Consider the following 21,950-nt stretch of genomic DNA (forward strand, 5'->3'; position numbering starts at 1 on the left):
CACGCATCTGGTCAAATGTAGCTCTTATGACACCTCTGACAACATGCCTGACCTTGGTGCTCAAAACATGTCTGACATTGAGTGTTCCTCTAACCATGCCACTTTCGATCACTCGACCAGTTTCCATTCTTGAAATTTTGTAATGAGAAAGCAGTGAATCATGCTGTCTAATTGCGTATTTAACGTGACGTCGCTCAGGGTACATTCAAATTTGTTTCTGGGGTTTTTGGTCTACAGTTCTCCTATAGGTTAAGTTCCACTGCAGTGGCGAGTAGCAACTGAGCTAGTTTTGACAGGAAACAATATGTAAGTTGCCCAAAGGTGATACGTGCTCTGTAATTACATTAAGGGAAAGTCAACTGAAGTTGGATGCTCCTTTCATGTCATTAGATACGGAGCACAAGCTTCGACTGGCTAAGCATGTTGGAAGTAACTGGCGGTACCTGTCCGAAGGTATCGTCCTAGAATTCACCTGAAATATTTTAGAGAAACAGTGAGATATTTGGGCTCTGGATCTCCAGAGGGAGTCCAGTTTGTATCAACTCACATGAGTGGTTATGTTAAGTGTACAAGTAGTGTATTTAGAGTACAAAATGTACTCAATTTTAACTCTGCCGCAGCTATTCACGTGAAAACGCCTACTGTACACAGTATACCGCATTAGAAATCTTATTTATATCCAGTTAAGTGCAATGTTAAATTCCCCGCTGCCGTATTGGAAATGTGATGGGCGTCCCGTTTGTTTGAAATGTTAACCGGATTGCCAATGCGGGATTACGCTGCCTTTTCTTTTCTTTCTTTATTTTTTCTTTTTGAGTCATCAATTTATCAATCTACTGACCGGTTTGAAGCGGTCCACGAACTCCTCTCTTCTACCAGCCTCTTCATCTCAGGGAAGCGCTTGCATCCTACGTCCTCAAGTATGCGGTGGGTGTATTCTAATCTCATTCTGCATTTGCAGTTTTTATCCTCTACAGCTCCCTCTAGCGTCGTGGAAGTTATTCCGTGATTGCTTAACAGATATCCCATCATCCTATCCGCCCTTTTTGTCAGTGTTTTCCACATATTCCTTTCCTTGCCGAAACTTCGCAGAACCTCCTTATTCCTTACCTTATCAGTCTAACTAATTTTCAATTCTCCTGTAACACCACATCTCAACTGCCTCGATTATTTTTTTTCTGGTTTTCCAACAGCCCATGTTTCACTGCTATAAAATTCTGTTCGCTAAACGTAAATACTCAGGAATTTCGACCTCAAATTAAGACCTATATTTGATACTAGTAATTTTCTCTTGTCCAGAAATGCCCTTTTGCCTTTGCTAGTCTGCTTTTGATGTCCTCCTTGCTCCGACCGTCGCAGGTTATTTTGCTGCATAGGGAGCAGAATTCCTTAACTTCATCTACTTCGTCATCACCAGTCGTGATGTTAAGTTTCTAGCTTTTCTCATTTCAGCTACTTCTCATTACTTTCGTCTGTCTTTGATTTACTGTCAGTCCATATTCTGTACCCATTAGGATAAACATTCCATGCAGCAGATCTGTAATTCTTCTTCACTTCCATTAAGGATAGCAATATTATCGGTGATATCCTTTCATCTTGAATTTTAATTCAGCTGTTGAACCTTTCTTTTATTCCTGTAATTGCTTCTTCGCTGTATAGATTGAATTGTCGGGACGAAAGACTACATCCCTCTCTTACACCTTTTTCAATCCGAGCACTTCGTTCTTCGTCTTCCAGTCTTATTGTTCCTTCGTGATTCTTGTACACATTGTATATTACTCGTCTTTCCCTATAGCTTAACCTTATTTTTCCAAGTCGACAAATCCTGTAAACTTCTCTTGATTTTTCTTTACTCTTGCTTCCATTATCAACCGCGTCAGAATTGCCTCTCTAATGCCTTTATTTTTCTAAAGTCACACTGATTGTCGTCAAACATATCCTCAGTTTTCTTTTCCATTCCACTGTGTATTATCCTGGTCAGCAACTTGTATGCATGAGTTGTTAAACTGATTTTGCGAAAATTCTCGCATTTGTGGGCTTTTGTAACAGTCGGAAATGTGTGGCTGATGTTTCTCCGAAGGTCTGCTGATATATCACCATACTCATACATTCTACACACCAGCGTAATAGTCGTTTTGTTGCCACTTTCCATATTATTTTAGAAATTTTGATGGAATGTCGTCTATCCTTCCTGCCTCAATCGATCGTAAGTCTTCCAAAGCCCTTTTAAATTCTGTTTCTAATATCACGCCATCAAACAAGCCTTCTCCCTCGTAGAGACCTTCAATGTACACTTTCCACCTATCAACTCTCTCCTTTGCATTTAACAGTGGAATTCCCATTGCATTCATAATGCTGCCACCCTTGCTTTTAAGTATACCGAAGGTTTTTTTGACTTCCGCATTTGTTCCCCCGCGAGTTCTATTTATTTCATTCATAAGTGACTTTTGTTTCTCTATTACTGAATTCCCTTAATCTTTCATCGATCAACTGAAGTATTTCTTGTGTTACCAATGGTTTCTTCGCAGTTATCTTCTTTGTATCTGTGTTTTTCTTTCCAGCTTCTGCAATTGCCCTTTTGGAGATGTCCAATCCTCTTCGACTTAACTGTGTTTTGAGCTATTGCTTGTGGCAGTATCTATAGCCTCAGAGAACTTCAAGAGTATCTCCTCATTCCTTAGTGTTTCCGTAGCCCACATCTTTGCGCATTAGTTTTCGTTACTAATCTTGTAAACTTCAGCCTACCTTTCATCACTACTAAATTGTGATTTGAGTCTACATCTCCTCCTGGGTACGCCTTACAACCCAGTACTGATTTCGGAATCTGTGCCTGACCATGACGTAATCTAACTGAAATCTTCCCGTATCTCCAGGTCTTTTCCACGCGTACGCCCTCCTCTTGTCATTATTGAATAGAGTATTTGCTATTACAAGCCGAAATTTAATACAGAACTCAACTAAACTTTCTCCTCTCTCATTTCGAGTACCACGCCCTACTTGCCCTACAACTACATTCCAATCACCCATGGCTATTAGATTTTTATCTCCCGATACGTACTGAATTACGCGTTCAATAGCTTTATATACTTCCTCTATCTCTTCATCTTCAGTTTGCAACGTCGGCAAACATGCTTGAACTATCGCTGTCGATGTTGGTTTGCTGTCGATTCTGATGAGAACAACCCTATCAGTGAACTGTTCAAAGTAGCATACTCTCTGTCCTACCTTCCTATTCATAACGAATCTTATCCCCGTTATACCGTCTTCTGCTGCAGTTTATATTACCCTGTAGTCATTCGACCAAAAATCCTTGTCTTCTTCCCATTTCACTTCACTGATCCCCGCTGTATTTAAACTGAGCCTTACCATTTCCCTTTTCTTATTTTATAGTGTTCCTAGCACGTAAAAACTTCTGATATTCCACGCCCCACCACGTAGAACATCATCCTTTCCTTGGTTATTCAATCTTTTTCTCGCGTTTGTCTCTTCCTAAGCAGCCCCTCCCGGAGATCCGAATTGGAGAACTACCAACTTTGCCAACGGAGAGATCAATCACAATGACGGTTTCTCAAGTACAGGCCACGTCTCCTGCAGATAAACATTATGTGTCTTTAGTGCAGGATGTTACATAGCCTTCTGCATCCTCATGTCGTTGATCAATCCTGATTCTTCCCACTTAAAAGGGGCTGTTTTCCACCTCAAAAGGAAGAGAGTGCCCTGAACCTCTCCTGTCCGATGTTCCATGCTCTGTGACAAGGCCGTTGGCAGAATGAGGGTGACTTCTTGTCCCGAACGTCTTCGGCCGCCATTGCTGTTGATTTTTATTCAAAATTTAAACGGTGGCGGGGTTCGAACCTGTGACCGAAGACGTTTTGATACGTAATTTAGGAAACCACTGCCAGTCTACAGGTTGTCTATACTTGTCGTAAAGCAGCGTGTTGGTTTTGTGGTGTAGCGTAACGTTTTTTGAAGTAATTCCCTTTGGAATTTTGTGCACTATATATTTGTGTATGATATTTGGAATTCTGGTTGTACTATTTCCAAATATCTCGCGAACTTGGAGGAAAGTAGGGTCATTTTCAAACTTTTTCAAATTTTGAGCTTCATGTCTTTTTGTGATACCTACTTGGAGAACCGGATAAGTTGTAACGAAAACAATCGTTTTCAACATAGTACGAAGGCCTTTCGCATTGGATAACTGATATCTACATGAAGGCCAAATAAACATATAAAAAATTAGTATATATGATACTGTCACGTTGTAAACAGACTCAACTGCAAATTCGGAAGCAGTGACGTAGTTTAAGTATGACTCTTATTACTGAAAACACGTTTATTACGGAAATTAACATGCAGCCAGAACATAAAAATATTGAATTACTGGAGGGGGAGTGGTGTTATTCAGAAAAACATCGAGTATTCGATAATATACGACTATTACAAAGATAAAAAATTTCCAGAACCTTTCAGAAAATGATAAATACTTCGTAACATATAACCCCTGCTTGGTGGCTTTGACCTATTACGTACAACACGCCAGGAAGGGACACTAACCGCTACGCCACGATGTATAAGGCGTTGCGTCTGGCCATATGATCCTATTTATAGCGAATTCACAGAGTCGAACATCGAGGGTCCACTTTGCACTCAGTTGTTGACATCCGATTGCCATGAATGTTGGAGCGTGGCTGGTAGAAACTTTTCATAGATCATTTTTAAGCTGAGAACATAATGAAAGCGCCGTGTCATTTTTAGCTGAGGTATTGAGGTTTGAAATTACTTCAGCAGAGACAGTCATTTGAACCACTGAAGTTGGCAGCACTTAAATTTAAGGTCAGTTTTGAAAAATCGCAAATATCAATGTATCTAAAGAAGTAATCATTTCAAAAATGAGATTTGCAACACTGAAAACGCAATCGAATCCGATGAATATTGGCTTTTGTGCAGAAGGGTCAGTTAAGTCCGAGAGCTTTTCCTCGTAAATGATGTTTCACGTGTTTTCGGATTTTGCAGCTGTTAACATGACGGAACCACATCCCAAGATGGCTTTTTACAAATAAAATTACAAATGACCGGACGTGGTGTAATGAGTATGACCCAGAAACTAAGCAACGACAGTAGTAGGAGAATGGGGTTACAGCTACAATTTTGATATCAAACTGATATGCAATTTAATTACATTTATCAATTAATAACCCCCCCCAACCATGCCCACCTCCACCTCGACGACGCCCACCCCCACCCCCGGGTGACATCGTGTGTTTCTCAGCCTGTACGTGAGCTCCAGCTCCCTCCCCCCCCCTCCCCCCCGGCCCCCCTCACCTACCCCATTGACGAGAATTTCGAATTTTGGTGGGAATTACTTATTCCAGGGACTGTGCTGACATCCCACCCCACCCCCAATCTGGGAATTGGTGGGAAATTAAAAATGGCGGTACTCTTTCCAGGACATGAACCCTGATTATCCTGGATGGAAAACCCAATTGCAACCCCCTAACACAGTTATACTACCAGAGGCACTTGTAATGGGCGGGGAATAACAAGTAGCGATAGCCTTTTCTGGACTCGAACCCTAACCCTACTGGGTGGCAAGCCCAAGTCCCCCAACTCATGGAAACTGTGCAGATGAAGGAGAGGAAGGTTAGGTTAGTGAACTTTATTTATTTTGGTTGGGAAACTCGAAGTAAAGATCGGTCCTAATTACATAATTATTCACAAAGGTCGGGCCTAATTACACAACTATGTGCATCGCGATACACAAGGACTGCCTAAAATCGCAATACAGCTCAAAAATTGACGCTACCATACAACTGGTGTTACTCTTCTGGGAAAAACTTCACAATACGACTGGAAACTAGTGACAGACATGCTTAAACTCTACCCTTCGCCTGCAAGCTAGCGGGAAAATAAAGGCTCCGGTGTCAGGTACTACCTCTATTCGTTTTGGCGAAAAATACGTTCAACTGAGGAGATGCTGGTGTTGGACAAAGAAGAATTCAATAAATATATTACCTGTTAACATACAGCTGAGGACATAGTCTGTCATTGTTTGATGTCAGAGTTCGCTACAGACGCCCGCAGCCCACGTAATAGAAGCCAGTACACGCTACCGCACCTGATGGACAAAATGCATCACTGTTCTAATTACACTTGGAAATTGTAGTAAAAAACACAGAACTTGTAATGAATGGGACATAATGCACAGGGGGTGGTAGTTGAAAGTGTGTTCAGCTCACAAACTGCCGAAATCAAGGCCGTCTTACACCCCCTCATCGCTCCCCTCTCTCCCTCCACCCATCCATCCATCCATCCACCCATGGGGACAACACAAGCCTTTTCAAACAGTCAACAGCTACAACAGAGCGCCCCACTATCTACACTGGGCCTTTCACCACAACCCTGTGGACGCTGTCCGCCTTGAGGCGGTGGTCCTTCACCAACGCAAATCAGCTATGGTTAACTAAACAATAGCAGGTAAAACGACAGCCGCCCCATAGGCAAGTTGTTCGTGTAAAGTATAGCGACATCTGTACTATAAAACCTCCGCTAACTTCATCCGTTACAGAATTCGATATGATATTACCGCATCCCCGTCTTCTGATAAATCCGAAACAAATACAGTGTGCCTTCCGGCGTAGACCATATGTGGCGACTCTCTTAAATATCGGTTCATTGGGGAAGATGGCTCGTGATCGGTGTCGCATCTACAGACCAGTGTAAACGTTCGTCATCTGTACTGTAGGAGGACCACATCCGACGGACTATCAGACACACGAGAGGATTCATGTATTGTTCATTCATAAGCAGTGTAATGGATTCGTTTGTCACTCATCCAATCTGTGTACACCGCCGTACACTTTGTGTTTTCTAGCATGACTTGGAGGTCTGTGTCACCTGCTGCTAAACTGACATTAACGCGTTTCGATCCTTTGGCTCTCACAGAAAGCTATACTGCTACAACAGACACGGGCTGGTAGAAATAAAACACAGCGGCGATGTTTCTCATTGAAAAAAGTGTGGAAGACATTGCAACGTATGGAAACTGGAAGATCTTGCGGTATTTTGTGGAGAGCTTCCAACAGCTATCCGACTGTACAGTTAATCTCATTTTCTCCAGCGACAGGGTAGCGAATGTCTCGGTGTTCCATTTGGAAGAGCATTGCTCCCTCATTCTGCAATACTGTACATGATTACTGTTTCAGTGTTGACCATCGTCGGAAGGCGCTGTTCACAATACGTGTGAGGTGGTACAAATAAGAAGAAGTATTGCTATCATGTTGGTGAAAAAATAAAAGTAAAAACACGTGGAAGGCATCGCAGCTTATGAAAACAGGACGAGTCTGCAGCGTCGAAGAACGCTTCCTATCAATTGTATGTTGCACAGCGACAAGTAGCAGATATCCAGGGTTCTGCTAAGGCTCTCTCCATCTCAGCCGAGTGTCGTCAGCCATTCATTATGCGGTAATCAACAGCGTACCCAGAGGACGAACGGCATCAGAAAGGCATCATTGATATGAGACGATGTTCTGTAATACAGGCCATACTTGATAGCTGGATTAATTTTAGCAATTTTACCTGTTGTTCCGTAATTGCAACGTCAGTCAATGACACGGTAGAACAATTCCCAGTTTCTGCATCATTGCTAAATCACCCCTCCACTACTTTGCACGTTCCATATAATAGGTTGCGGATGCAGCTAGATAACTGTGCAGTACATCCATACGACCATATACACCAAAGTATACCAGACAGTGTCCTATACCGGTGCAAAGAGGTTATATACATATTTCGAGCATATCGAAAGTTAGTGTCCAGAAGCTAGAATAGTTCGGATAGCGACAGCGTTGTCATCACGAGGTACACTGACGAACTGACTGACAGAAGCTGGCGTGGCGTTTTTGTCTGCTAGCCCACCCGACAACCGGCGAGTCGCTCTGTCCACCAGCGACGCTCAGCATATTCTCCCCCACTCCTCCCACCAACACGTTACTGCCTCTTTGGCCTGTGTCCAGGTACACGTGCTAGCGACATCTCTTCTGTGCCTCCATCTGCCACTATAAATCAATTCATTCTGGAATGTCTCCTTCCTCTTCATCCTTCAGCTAAACCATGAGCACTGTTTGGTAGTGTCAGAGACGACCGTTGACTGCGCAGATCTAGAGACTATCAGATACCCTGCCAATGTGGCATCATATACATAGGGCCATGAAACCATGGGTAACAGAAGAAACACTTCACTTCATGGAAGAAAAAAGGAAGGACAAAAATGTCTGGGAATACAGTAATACAAGGCATTTAGAAACGAAATAAATAGGAAGCGCAGGGAAGCTAAGGCGAGAGCCTAAAACAAAACAGTGAAGAAATCGAAACAGAAATGGCTGTCAGAAGGACTGACTCAGCATATAGAAAAGTAAAAGCAACCTTCGGTGAATTCAAAAGCAAGAGCGGTAGAATAAAAGGTCAATTTGAATTCCAATCTTAAATGCAGATGAGAGAGCGGATAGGAATATATTGAAGGCCTCTTGGAGGGGGAGGACTCGTCTGATAATGTGATAGAAGAAGAAAAAGGAGTCGATGGGGAACAAATAGGGAATCCAGTGTTATAACCAGAATTTAAAATCAAGTAAGGCAGAAGGGACAATATTCCATGAGAATTTCTAACACCAATTGGGGAAGTATCAACAAAACTGTTGTTCACATTGGAGTGTAGAATGTATGAGTCTGGTGACATATCATCAAACTTACGGAGAAATATCATCCACACAGTTCCGAAGACTGCAAGAGCCGACAAGTGCAAGAATTATCTCATGATAAGTTGTATACAAGTTGCTGACTACGATAATGTGCAGAATAACGGAAAATAAAATTGAGGAATTGTCAGATGGCGAGCAGTGTCGTTTTAGGGAACGTAAAGGCACCAAAGGGGCAGGTATGACGTTGCGGTTGAAAACGGAAGCAAGACTGAAGGAAAACCTAGAGACGTTCGTAATATTTGTCGACCTGGTAAAAGCGTTCGATAATGTAAACTGGTTCAAGATGTTCGAAATTCTGAGGAAAATAGGCTTAGGCTGTAGGGAAAGACGGGTAATACACAGTAAGCCTGCAAGAACAAGAAGGAAGTGCTCGGATTAAAAGGGATATAACACAGGGATGTATTCTTTCACTGCTATTGTTCAAGACGTATATCAAAGAGGCAATTACAGAAATAAATGGAAGGTTCTAGAACGGGATAAAATTTATGTTGAAAGGATATCAATGATAAGATTCGCTGATGACATTACTATCCTCTGTGAAACAGAAGAGGAATTACAGGATCTGATGAATGGAATGAAGAGCCTGACGATTACAGAATATGTATTTAGAGTAAATCGAAGAAAGACGAAAGTAGTGGGAAGTAGTATAAATGCAAACAGTGAGAATGTTAACATCAGGGTAGATGATCACGAAGTAGAGGAAGTTAAGGAATTCTGCAGCCTAGGCAGCAAAAACCGGCGACGGTCGGAGCAAGGAGGACATGAAAAGCAGAATAGGTCTGGTAAAAAGGACATTACTGGACAAGAGAAATCTACTAGTATCAAACACAGGCCTTAATCTGAGGACTAAATTTCTAAGAAAGTACGTTTAGATCACATCATTGGATGGTAGTGAGACATGGGCTATGGGAGAACCAGAACAGAAGAGACTAGAAGCATTTGAGATGTGGTGCTACAGAATAACGTTGAAAATTAGGTGGACTGATAAAGTAAGAACTGTGGAGGTTATCCGGAGAATCGGCGAGGAAAGGACTGTATCAGAAACACTTACAAGAAGAAGGGACGTCTGTTACGACAACAAGGAGTAACATCCATGGTACTAGAGGGTGCTGTAGAGGGTAAAAATTGTAGAGGAAGACAGAGATATTGAAGCATCCAGCAAATAACTGCGCACGTAGATTGCAAGTCCTACTCTGAGATGAAGAGGTCGGCATAGGAGAGGAATTCGTGTCAGGCTGCATCGGACCAGTCAGAAGACTGATGTCCCCCCCTCCCCCCCCCCAAAAAAAAAAAAGCGCATAGGGCAGACGGTGGGTACAGTTGAAGATCATTGCCGAGCACACTAACGGCACGCCAGATTGCAGCAGCCCAACAAGCTGGCAGTCGCAGAACATGGCCTATCGGAATTACATGGAATGATTATGATCAGACCAAGCTTCTGACACAGATGTATAACTTCTGAGACTCTAATTATATAATTTACAGAGATTCGAATAAGGGAACTGATGATAAAGTTAAGGCATGGGAACTGGCCATTGATCTGATTAAGAAGAGGAAGGCTACATCCCACAACAAACCCACTCTAGCGTAAGTGAAGGAACAGGAGAGGTACCTCAGTACTTATATCTGTGCACGAACCGAGGACGGAGCAACCTGTCTGTGGAAGAAATGAGGGAGGAGATATTGGGCACGGACGGAGAGCAGCAAGGCGGAGGGAGGCGGTAAAAGACAGAAGCACCAAGCTGTCCGCTCAGCAGTCGGTTCATCAGCGCTTCTCATGATCACTTGGTGAGTGGGGCAGCCGCAGCTGTAAAAATCCATTTGAATAAATAAATAACCGTAACAGCTGCCGTGAGAAGATTTATTGACTTCCTATTGATTCACAACTAGTACCGTGACTATAAAGTCACATGTTCAGGTACAAAAAAATTGACCTTTCTTAGACATGTAAGCTGTCCTTCAATAAAACACCCCTGTCCCCTGTAGCCATGCTGATTATAGCGTAAAGCCACAACCGTCAAAAAACTTGACAGTGGACTACATGCAAGATGTAGGACGAGCAGCAGTGGAAGAATGTTCGCAGAGTGGCTCAGCCCAGAACACAGCACGTACTTTACCTCCACCTGGTGATGGCAAAGTGGTTGCTTTCTGAAATATTGTGACTGTTGGCCACTACATCTAGCCATTCACCTGTGAGCTATTTCGATACTTTGCTGCAGACTACATTAGTTAATAACATATTCACTTATTTCATCTTTAAGTTGCTAGGAGGGAGAAGAAGTAGCGTTGTTCAGAAAGTTACAGTGCCGGAAAAAGAATTAGGACATCTGGAAAGATGACGTCTCCTCTGATCCGATGACAACGTATGCCACCTGAGAGGTAATGGATGTACTGATAATAGTTTCAACGCCGCCCTCCAACAGATAGCAAAGCGACATAGTTACCAGAGCGCCATCTGTGTCTACCCGATAAGGGGGGTTGCTCACAGATAAAGCGCTTCCTCCTCGCGAGTTATACAATCCCGTTAGACACCATCGGACCCTGCGCTCACTAGTGCCGAGAAAGGACCTAAATCTGATAAATCGCCACCCTGTCTCCACGCCCTATGACTGGGAACACATTTTTGTGGTCTCAGTCAGGTGCGTGTCGGCAGGGAAGTGCAGTTCCTGTCCGCGGCGATCTCTGCTACTTGACTCACCACCAGACCCAGTCAGTCTCCAGGCTTCTGAGTCGATCTTAGAATTTATTAGGAATTCTCCACCCTTCCTCGACGCCTGGCATCCACCAGATCCATCCAACCAATGAGTCCCACGTTTCCCCATCTACCTCAAGATCTGCAGGCACAGCGACTCAGTTTCGCTTATCCTGCTCAACATGAGCATTAGTTACTCGTTATGTTCCAGCCGTAGCCGCAGCCGTAGCAGAAGGCTCATTGTGGTGCAAACGTGTGAAGCAAGCAGGCGACTGTGCCACAAAGAGCACTCGTGCCTCATACGAGCAACTGAGCGAGTTTTCAAAGCGTCATATTAAGGCTTTCCAAGTGGAGGGATGGTTCTTTCGGAGAAATGTCAAATACGTTGGATGTGGCGCGTCAGTTGTGCAACGATGGTGGTATCACAGGCCATGTCAATACTCACGCAGTTGTATGTAAACGTAGGCTTCCGGGGCCGTTGTCACAGTCAATAAAATTCTTCTGGGTTTGAGGCCGCATTGTAGTCTGTAAAATTCCGACTGTTGCAAGGCGCCTTGATCAGGGTGTATTGCTAACTGCCGAATGAGCACTAGTTTGGATACTTATATACTATGGAGGAATGCTGTCATTGGATGTGAGGGTGAGGAGGAAGGGCATTAGGAGTTCATTTTATTGGTCTTTGCATTTCGTGTTGTCATTGGCGGAAATGGGCGCGTTCCATTGGAGTTTCCTTTACTGCTTGCCATTGGTATAAATCGGCGAATAGGAGACTGAGCGTCGACTACAGTGTAGCGTTGTTTACTAACTGCCTAGTATCGACTAGGCCGCGGCAGCACTCTGTGTACCCGCCAACGCTGTGGCCTACCGCGCGCCTGTTGCTCTGCGAGAGCTGTCCTTCCGTAAAGCTGTCACAGCTGGCAGCCAAGACGCTGGAAGTCGGTGCCGTCCTCTCTAGTCATATTGTTGGGTCACTTGGCTATTTCTATAGCCTCTCTAATCTTCCTCCTCAAACTAAAAGGCTGTTTCGCCAGTTCGTGGGCCTCTCGAAATTCGATCTTCATCCTGCACCGTTCCTGAAGTTTTGCCACCGTTGATTTGTTGTATTGTTTGAGGCGGATATATCTCTCGTGTTCAGTTAACCTTCTGCTTTTGCAAAATGGTTCAAATGGCTCTGAGCGCTATGGGACTCAACTTCTGAGGTCAATAGTCCCCTAGAACTTAGAACTAGTTCAATCTAACTAACCTAAGGACATCACACACATCCATGCCCGAGGCAGGATTCGAACCTGCGGCCGTAGCGGTCTCGCGGTTCCAGACTGCAGCGCCTAGAATCGCACGGCCACTTCGGCCGGCGTGCTTATTGCACGCCCAGTCTCATATACATACCGAAGTCCACATTGGCATCCGATTTCATAAACTCCGGCGGCATGAAACTTGTCAGTTGTATATTTCGTCGAGCCCACAATGTCTTTTATTTTGTTCTTGCTACGAAAAATCGGCTTAATGCCTGCCCGACGGTGAATTTTGCAAAGACGTTCTGTAACTCCTTATTGACTTTCACAGTTGTAGATGAGGTCCTAGACGTCCACGCGGCAGAGACGCCTTCGTATTGTAAGGGCAACTGTTACAGATCGTACAGCTACTGCAGCACAGATAAGAGGGGTTGTGAGTCCAGACGTGTCAATACAAACTGTTGCAAACCGGCTATTACCAGTGGGACTACGGGCACGCACAGCTCTAGCCCGTCTTCCACTCACACCACATAATCAAATGCACGGCTCAACTAGTGCTGTGAAAGAATCACTTGGAAGATGGAATGACGCGCTGTGGTCTTTAGCGTTCAAAGCAGATTCTACCTTCACGCAAGTGATGGTCGTTTGAGCGTACGACATACACCTGTTGAGCGCTTTCTCTTAGAGTGCAAATGTCCAAGACACGCCGACACCACCCGAGGCCTTGGGATCTGGGATGCGATAACCCACAACTCTCATTCATCTTTGGTGTTTCCGAAGGGGACGCTAACCAGCGCTCGGTATCTGCAGAAAGTTATGCCCCATTCTTTTGCCATTCTTGCAACAGGGAGGTGATATGTTGGTCTAGCCGGATAATGGTCGTCCACACACGGCCCGTGAAACTCGAAGTTCTCTATAAGACGTGCAGCAACTTCCGTGGCCAGCACGATCTGCAGCCTTGTCCTCAGTCGAGCATATGTGAGATACCATGGGACTAAAGTGATTTATGCGGCTCGTCAACCAACTATTCCTACATAAATACGCGAACAGGTTGAACAGGAGTGGCATAACGTCTCCCAGGACAGTATTTACCATCTCTACGATAGACAGTATGCCAGAGGCAGCGTCGCATTGCCGCCCTTGGAGGCTACACCTCGACCTAACATGGGTGCTTCATCACTGGTCGATACTGATACGTCTGAACCGCTTGTCCTATTGATCTGTAGATGTAATCGTTTCATATTCTCCATACGCACTGCTGCAGCAATAAATCATGAGCGAATCGGAAACCTCTGCAACGTTGTAATAATTGTTTTCCCAGCAGTGTTTATGAAAAGGCGTGTCAACTAAAGTGCAGAATTTTTAGTTCTGTAACTGTGCTGCAATCTGTAAGGATCGAGAAGTTACCAACATCTTGTGAAGACATCTTCCTGACCTATGTAAATGTCTGGGATTCAAATACTGATAGGTCCTTGGATTTCTATCTGTCATTTACCACTATTTGCACCTTGGACGGTATTTTTAATTTGAAACATACCGAGTTAGAACTGCGGTCAGAATTCTGTAGTTTCCATGTATAGCTGGCTGGGTAAGTCAGTTAAAGGGCAGAGGAAGGCAAGGGCATACCACCTCCAACAGGACCATGCCTAATAAAGCATTGTGATGGCTTTGGGTTGATAACAATGTTCTTAAAATTCCATACTTCCCTCCCTCCTCTCTCTTCTGGTAGACAGTGTGGAATTCAACTATATCAGACTGATGCAGTTTGGGTCCATAGATATATCTGGGTATTTGGAAATTATCACAGTCGTGAGTATCCTTCGGGGTTTACTAGAATGTCTTTGGTGTGTTGAGATAAACATAGTCTCACCAAACCGCCGTTTGTGTTATTAATGCAAGTATACTAGTCTGATACACAAGTACTAATCAACGAAGAGATACTCTTGAAGTTCTCTGAGGTTTTATATACTGTGATAATGAATGGCCCAGTAGGCAGTTCAGCTGAAGAGAAACAGACATCGCTAAAAGGGCCAGTCAGAGAAGTTGGAAAGAAAAACATTGGTACAAAGAAGGTAACTCTGAAGAAATCATAGGCAACGGAAGAAATACTTCAGTTGAACGACGAAAGGAATAAATTCAAAAACGTGCAGTGATATTCAGGAATACAGAAGTCACTAAGACACGAAATGAATAGGAATTGCAGGGACGCTAAGGCGAAATGGCTGCATGAAAAATGCGAAGAAATCGGAAAAGGAATGTCTGTCGGAAGTAGTGAGTCAGCATACAGAAAACAAAAAATAACTTTCCATGACATAAAAGCAAGGGCGGTAACATTAAGAATACAATGGGAATTCCACTGTTAACTGCAGACCAGATAGCAGAGCAGATAAAGAGAAAGTGTACTTTGAAGGCCTCTATGAGAGGGGGGACTCGTCTGATGACGCGATAGGAGAAGAAACAAGAGTCGATGAGGAAGAGAGAGGGGACCCAGTATTAGAATCAGAATTTAGAAGAGCTGTGTACATCTTCAGATCAAATAAGGCAGAAGCGATGGATACCATTCTGTTAGAGTTTCTAAAATCATTAGGAAGGAGGGGCAACAAAACGATTATTCACATTGGTGTGTAGAATGTCTGACGATATATCATCAAACTTTCGGAAAAACATCATTCACACAATTCCGAAGACTGCAAGAGCCGACAAGTGCAAGAATTATAGCACAATCAGTTTAACAGCTCATACATACAAGTTGCTGACGAGAATAATATACAGAAAATATAACAGAAAATTGAGGAACTGTCAGATGGTGAACAGTTTGGCTTTAGGAAGGGTAAGGGTAGCAGAGAGGCAGTTCTGGCGCTGCGGTTGATAATGGAAGCAAGAATGAAGAACAATAAAGAGACGTTCATAGGATTTGTTGACCTGCACAAAGCGTTCGACAATGTAAAATGCTGCAAGATGTTTGAAATTCTGAGGAAAATAGGGTAAGCTGTAGGGAAAGACGGGTAATACACAATATGTATTAGAACCACACGGGAACAATAAGATTGCAAGAACAAGAAGGAAGTGTTCGGATTAAAAAGGGTATAAGACAAGGATGTGGTCTTTTGCTACTACTGTTCACCCCATATATCGAAGAGGCAATTACAGAAACAAAAGGAATGTTCTAGAATGGGATAAAATTTATGTTGAAAGGAAATCAATGATAAGATTCACTGATGACATTACTATCCTTTGTGAAAGGAAGAAGAATTACAGGATCTGCTGAATGGAATGAAGAGTCTGATGAGTACAGAATATGGACTGAGAGGTAAATTGAAGAAAGACGAAAGTGGGAGAAGTAGCAGAAATGCGAACAACGAGAATCTTTACATCAGAATTGAGGACTACGAAGCAGACAGGTTAAGGAATTCCGCTTCCTAGACAGCAAAATAACCTATGGTCAGAGCAAGGAGGACATAAAAAGTAGACTAGCACTGACAAGAAAGGCGTTCCTGGACAAAAGAAGTCTACTATTGTCTAACAAAGGCTTTAATTTGAGGAAGAAATATCTGAGAATGTACTTAGGGGGATAGAATTGCACGTTACTGAATCATGGACTGTGGGAAAACCTACAAAAAGAGAATCGAAGCATTTGAGATGTGGTGCTACAGAATAATGATGAAAATTAGATGGAGTGATAAGGTTATGAATGAGGAGGTTATCTAGAGAATCGGCGAGGAAAACACTACATGAAGAACACTTACAGGAAGAAGGGATAGGATGATAGAAGTTCTCTTACGACAGGAAATAGCTTCCATGGTACTAGTGGGAGTGGCAGAGGGCAAAAACTGTAGAGGAGGACAGAGATTGGAATGCATCCCAAAAATAATTAAGAACAAAGTTTGCAGCTGCTACTCTGAGATGAAAAGGTTGGCGCACGTGAGGAATTCGTGGCTGGCCACTGCATCAAACCAGTCTGAGGAGTGATGACTCAAAAAGAAAAGAAAAAAAAACAACTACTACTGTGATGAGGAACTTACGCAGTGGGTATATGTCTGCCACAGCCGGGTGTCCTGTAGCTATGTTTAAATTCTGCTGGTGAGGGAGAAAAGAAGTATCTTGGGAACTGTGGCCAGCCAATGTGCTACAGGGTACTGGACGGGTCCTTCTTGGCAGCTCAAATAGCTTGTATCGGGGAGCTAAAGAGAAAAGTACGGCAACAATATTTCGACCACATTCTATCAAGGTTCGCAGCCGCTTTGAATGCAGGATACCGCCGAAACAGTCTTCTCGGGCCCGGGAAGGTTCCATTTCACTAGTGTGATCACCAAACAAACTGAAATTAAGTAGCGATTGCTGAAGACACAGTATTTGTCCTTCACAGCAAAAATGAATCCTAACTTTCTCTAAATTTGTAATGAATTAAAAGTCTGTACATAAAATTCCAAGAAGGGGCAAGGGTCTGTCTTGTTTAACACATCCCTGCCTTTCAGATGCCTGTGAAAGCAGACAAAGTTCGGTTGCAATTTGCTCCAGCACGGTGACGTAAGCTGAAACTATACTTCCTCCGCATTCTCCTTCCTTCTGGCTCTATTCTGTGTCTCCATGGGATCAACATGTTATATCGGATTTGTTCATCTTGTTGGATGCACTTCCTGATGCCATCTCTTCCCTCCTCACCCACCCTGCACAGGTTCGGACGGAATTTGTGAATCGTGTAACTGAGGCAGGATATGGGTACCAAACCAGTGTTCACCTAGTTCGACATGAGAAGCCGCCTAAAATCCACATCAAGGCTGTCCTACCCACAGACCCTTGTCGGTGATCTATCGTGTGGATTCTATCCGGGGCTGGCGCATCTCCCAGTGTCCAAGAAGTGGGCAGGTTACTTCTTCCTTATTGAACACTTTTTAGTTGTTGTTGTTGTGGTCTTCAGTCATGAGACTGGTTTGATGCAGCTCTCCATGCTACTCTATCCTGTGCAAGCTTCTTCATCTCCCAGTGCTTAGTTCGTTGTAAATCTCGTTTTCCAGGACAGATGTCACTTACCTGTAAATGTTGTGTTATCATTTTGTTCCTTTTGTGCTTTTGCCATTTTGGACAAAAATGCGTCTATGAGATCTCTCTTCTTCCTAGTAGTATATGTTGCCTTATGGTTTTCAATCATTTTCTGAAAAATTACAGGAATTGTATTATAACACAAGGGAAAAATTACTACCTTCGAGAACATGATATTTATACAAGTAAGTGTAAGAGAGAACAAGTTTTCCTTTTATATAGCATTGTTTGGCCTTGTCAACAAAATGTATGTGTTTCATAACTTCTTTGTAAACGTTTTCTTATCCATAAACAGTCGTCTTATGATCACCAGAACTCCACTTGAGATAATAATGGGAATCTGTTTTGAAAATGTCCATAGGAGTGAGCTGGCGCACTGGTTGCGGCACTGGATTCAAATCTGGGAGAGGTGGCGCTCAAAACTTCTAATTTAACTTTTCCGTGGTTTTCACTTCAAGTGAAAGTTAGGAAGATTAAGCAACGAGACCAAAATCTTTATCTTACTCCATTTTTGTCCATCTGAGATAGTGTCCTGTCTTACTGATTACATTGTCGATTCACTTGGTTAGTTGTAGGACTTGAATCTACGTGTATTCTCTGCTAATCACTATGAAATGTGGGGCATATATCATTTTAACTGTTGCATTCCAAGATAGAGTATGGGAGGAATGACTGCTAGTATGCTTCTTTTTTTCTTTGTTCTAATTTCTTTCACTTCTGGGGCTGGCTGATAGTGCTTACTGCCGTTCATCAGCTGTACTGTTACAATTTAATAAAGAGATATATTAATACTACTAAAGTATATAAAGTACAGAGGAATTCATCCTAGCTGATGTAGCTGAAAGAGAACGCATCAATGCGATATTACGAAAGATGCTAACAAAACATGTTTACAATAAAAACTCATTTTCTAGAAGTGCAAAAATTCATCATTACACGGTACAGCCAGAATGCACATATACATCAGAAACATTTACTTTTCGAACAACAAAGAAAATGGGGAAGTCAGAAAACAGAGTTTTGAGGAAGATATTAGGAAATAGGACAATAGTAGAAACATTTGAATTAGAAAGTAACAGTGCTATAAAATCGTTCACGAAATATTACAGGTGGAATTAGGAAAATAAGACAGGTATCCTTGGAAACATCCTAAAAATGTGTCCTAGAGTATTGGCGAGAAAATTGTACAAATTTAAAAAAATAAAAAACCAAGCCTAACTGCCTTATGAAAGTACATGGACATCTAAAAAGAACTGGCACAAATAAGCATGAAACTGAAGACGAAAGAAAAAATTGAAACAGAATTCAGAGAGAAGATTTACAAGGCAAAATATTTCCAGAAAGATAGGGTAGAAAATGGAGAGCAGAAGAGCAGAAATGAATAAGTGTGCAAATGGAGTTTTGGAGAAAGCATAAAGATAATTTAATGACTTAAATGTGGTGCTTAGCGGGTCTGCAACGAAAGAAGAAGTCGCAAACAAAACATGATTGTTTAATAAAAGTTCTTGTTATGATGTGTGATTTTTTTACATAACATTTTTTCACAGTCGTTGATTTTGTGGTCTGCTGGTGCTGATGAGGTTCTATGTTGCTCTGGAAGTGACGATACTGGTAATGATACTGAAAGAGATGATGATGCCACAAGTGATCCTTTATTCCTGCTTTTATTGTTTGAATCAGATACAGTACCTTGTCCAACAGTATTGTCGATATAGCGAGAGAAACTATCTCATTCACAGTTGAGTGGCTAGAGAATGAACTTAACAGAAAGTTTCCCTTTGTTATTAATTGAACGATACAACCGGAAATCACCTCCAGGTACCCTCATTTGGTATCATTTTTCCCTACTCCCATTTTACCTCAGCTGGGTAGGATTTGATTGTTGTTTGAACAACAGTTTGAATAAACGATGAAGGAAAGCGCTCTGTGATAATAGAACGAAACATACCTATATACCGAGCAAATCATAGAGTTTTATCTGTTTCACTCATTTCTCCATGTACACATACACACTGTGACTTCATATTTTTGCCTGAGACATGTCATCCTACAAAACAGAATAAAAATGTGCCTCAACTTAAAGCCAGCTTTTCAAAAATTCATTAAATCTCGAAGGAAAGACCAAGGTTTCCTGGGAGATCATCTTGGTGTAAGGAAGGTGCCAGAACTGATAACCTTCCCAAATATTCCAAAATGAGAACCTCTTTGCCTAAGTACCAGCTCTGAATGTTCTGCTGGAAGAGAACTGAGCTCAACAAGAAATATGATCTCAGAACACATAAGAGAACATGATAGATAAAAAAGCATATTTGTTACCTGTCCCACTTTGCACCTTAAAAAGAGTAAGAGCTAGATTGGCTTGCCTATATGTCAATGAGAAGAATGTCATCAATGAACTTAAACACATGTCATCAAGATGGGAACAGTGGGGAAGTCAAAGACGCAGCATGATGGAACTAATTCAATTGTGATAGTGGGATATTTAAAAAAAATTAAAAATTAAGAAATTAAGAAGAGTTTATAATGATGGAACTAGTGCACTTGTGGTAGTAGCCATTAGATGCTACATTGAGAAGTACCTAAACTATCTGTAATTTACGTTATGTTAAAAAAAATGTGATACTGATAATACGGCAGTATTTCCATTTCAAAAATACATAAGATTCTTCTGAATGTTGCGCAAATTGGCACCGTGTTTACAAATGTTCTATTGTTTATCAAAATACTTAAAATAGTGATCTAATTTGTCGGTTAAGCGGCACTTGTTGAATGTCCATAGCTCCATTCCTGTATCAGACTTGGTGTAAGGCACAATGGACCTTTGAATTAAATGTTTCCACATCTTAATTGTTCTATAAAACACATAAACCTTATAATGAAGTGCAATATTAATTGCACACCTAAAATGTCTGTAAATATACGTAAATTTCATCAATAAAATGTTTATGTCAATGTTACTTCCATGTCTAAAATATTCATCATACCTGATGTCTATAACATGATTGTGGACTCTCAAATTAGTTGCATCAGTGCCACATCAATGCCTAAATTGTTTAATAATATATGTGGTAAAAATCAACATCCAACTTAGGGAGTTGGTCATTCTAATTTTAGGCCTAGATGGGGCTTACCAAGCCTATAACTGCTCAAAACACATTAGGTTAAAACACTCTAACAAACAGGCAAATACATACACAAACAAATAGACAGGTGTATTACAGCGAGTTACTGGCAAAATGTAGTCAATGCGTGACACCTTAAGCACAACAATGAACTCTCAAAACAATTTTCACAGAGTTAATTCCACATTCAATTTATTATACCAACAGCAAACACATTTAGTATGCTAAATAGCAGTTGATATTTCATCCCAGGCGTAAACAAAGGTATGAACTAAACAAATCTTACCAAGTACCACTTTCAGGGGAAGAAGTTAATTAAAGAAAGTTTAATTCATGCGTCACAACGTTAACTTCATATTTAAAATGTCCATCAAAATACGTAAATGCTAAATGTACAGTACTTCCATGTCAAAAATATAGGTCAAAAACTGTTAGAAGTTTTTCACTAATGTGTCACATCACCAAACAATCTTTAGCGGGTGGGGAAAACGTAATATATCAACTTCTACAGTGTAAAAATCCAATCGCTGATATTCACTGTCTGTTACTGATACATATTGCATTTCATTTAAGTCCACCCAAGGTATTATGAACAAAAACCGAGCTTTCAAGGAAGGTTGTGACATTTACTGGTTGGATCTATCATGCCAAGGCTTACAAATAGCTTTTGCGGTCTTTACTTCCATTATCGACTAATAAATAATACCCAAACCTGGTTGTATTGCTCCAAATACGAGATTAAAAACACACAACATGACCAAGCACCATTTTATTAAAACAGAAGGTGGTTTGATGAGGTCTCCATTGCATTGTAATACAAGAACTACGTATTTCCGTAATATGCAAACATAAGTTCCTGGTGCGCCTGGTGTAAACATGACAAAAGACAATGATGGACAAATTTCCACACACAGACATTGAACTTTGGTATCTCTTTGCTCCATTCATCTCTGATTCCAAACAAAAATCCTATCTTTGTAAGACTATAAAATTATTTATGAAAATAAGTAAAGATTTGGAGCAAAAAAATACATGAAGGTTGCTTACCGTAAATACAGACCTCTGGCTCTGAACAAAAATTTGAACTTTGCAGAAAAATAAAATTATAATA

General features: G+C 41.8%; 1 protein-coding gene across 1 annotated transcript in view; it reads right to left on the minus strand.

Moving 5' to 3' along the window:
* The window catches only part of LOC124795923 (methyl farnesoate epoxidase-like), a 160,555-nt gene that overhangs the window by 65,327 nt on the left and 73,278 nt on the right, over positions 1-21,950 (minus strand). Inside the window, exon 5 of the mRNA XM_047260003.1 lies at positions 17,709-17,829. Within this exon, the coding sequence (XP_047115959.1) occupies positions 17,709-17,829 (121 nt within the window). The remainder of the gene's footprint in view (positions 1-17,708; positions 17,830-21,950) is intronic.

Source organism: Schistocerca piceifrons, chromosome 4, assembly GCF_021461385.2.
Source record: "Schistocerca piceifrons isolate TAMUIC-IGC-003096 chromosome 4, iqSchPice1.1, whole genome shotgun sequence".
NCBI classification, from domain to species: domain Eukaryota; kingdom Metazoa; phylum Arthropoda; class Insecta; order Orthoptera; family Acrididae; genus Schistocerca; species Schistocerca piceifrons.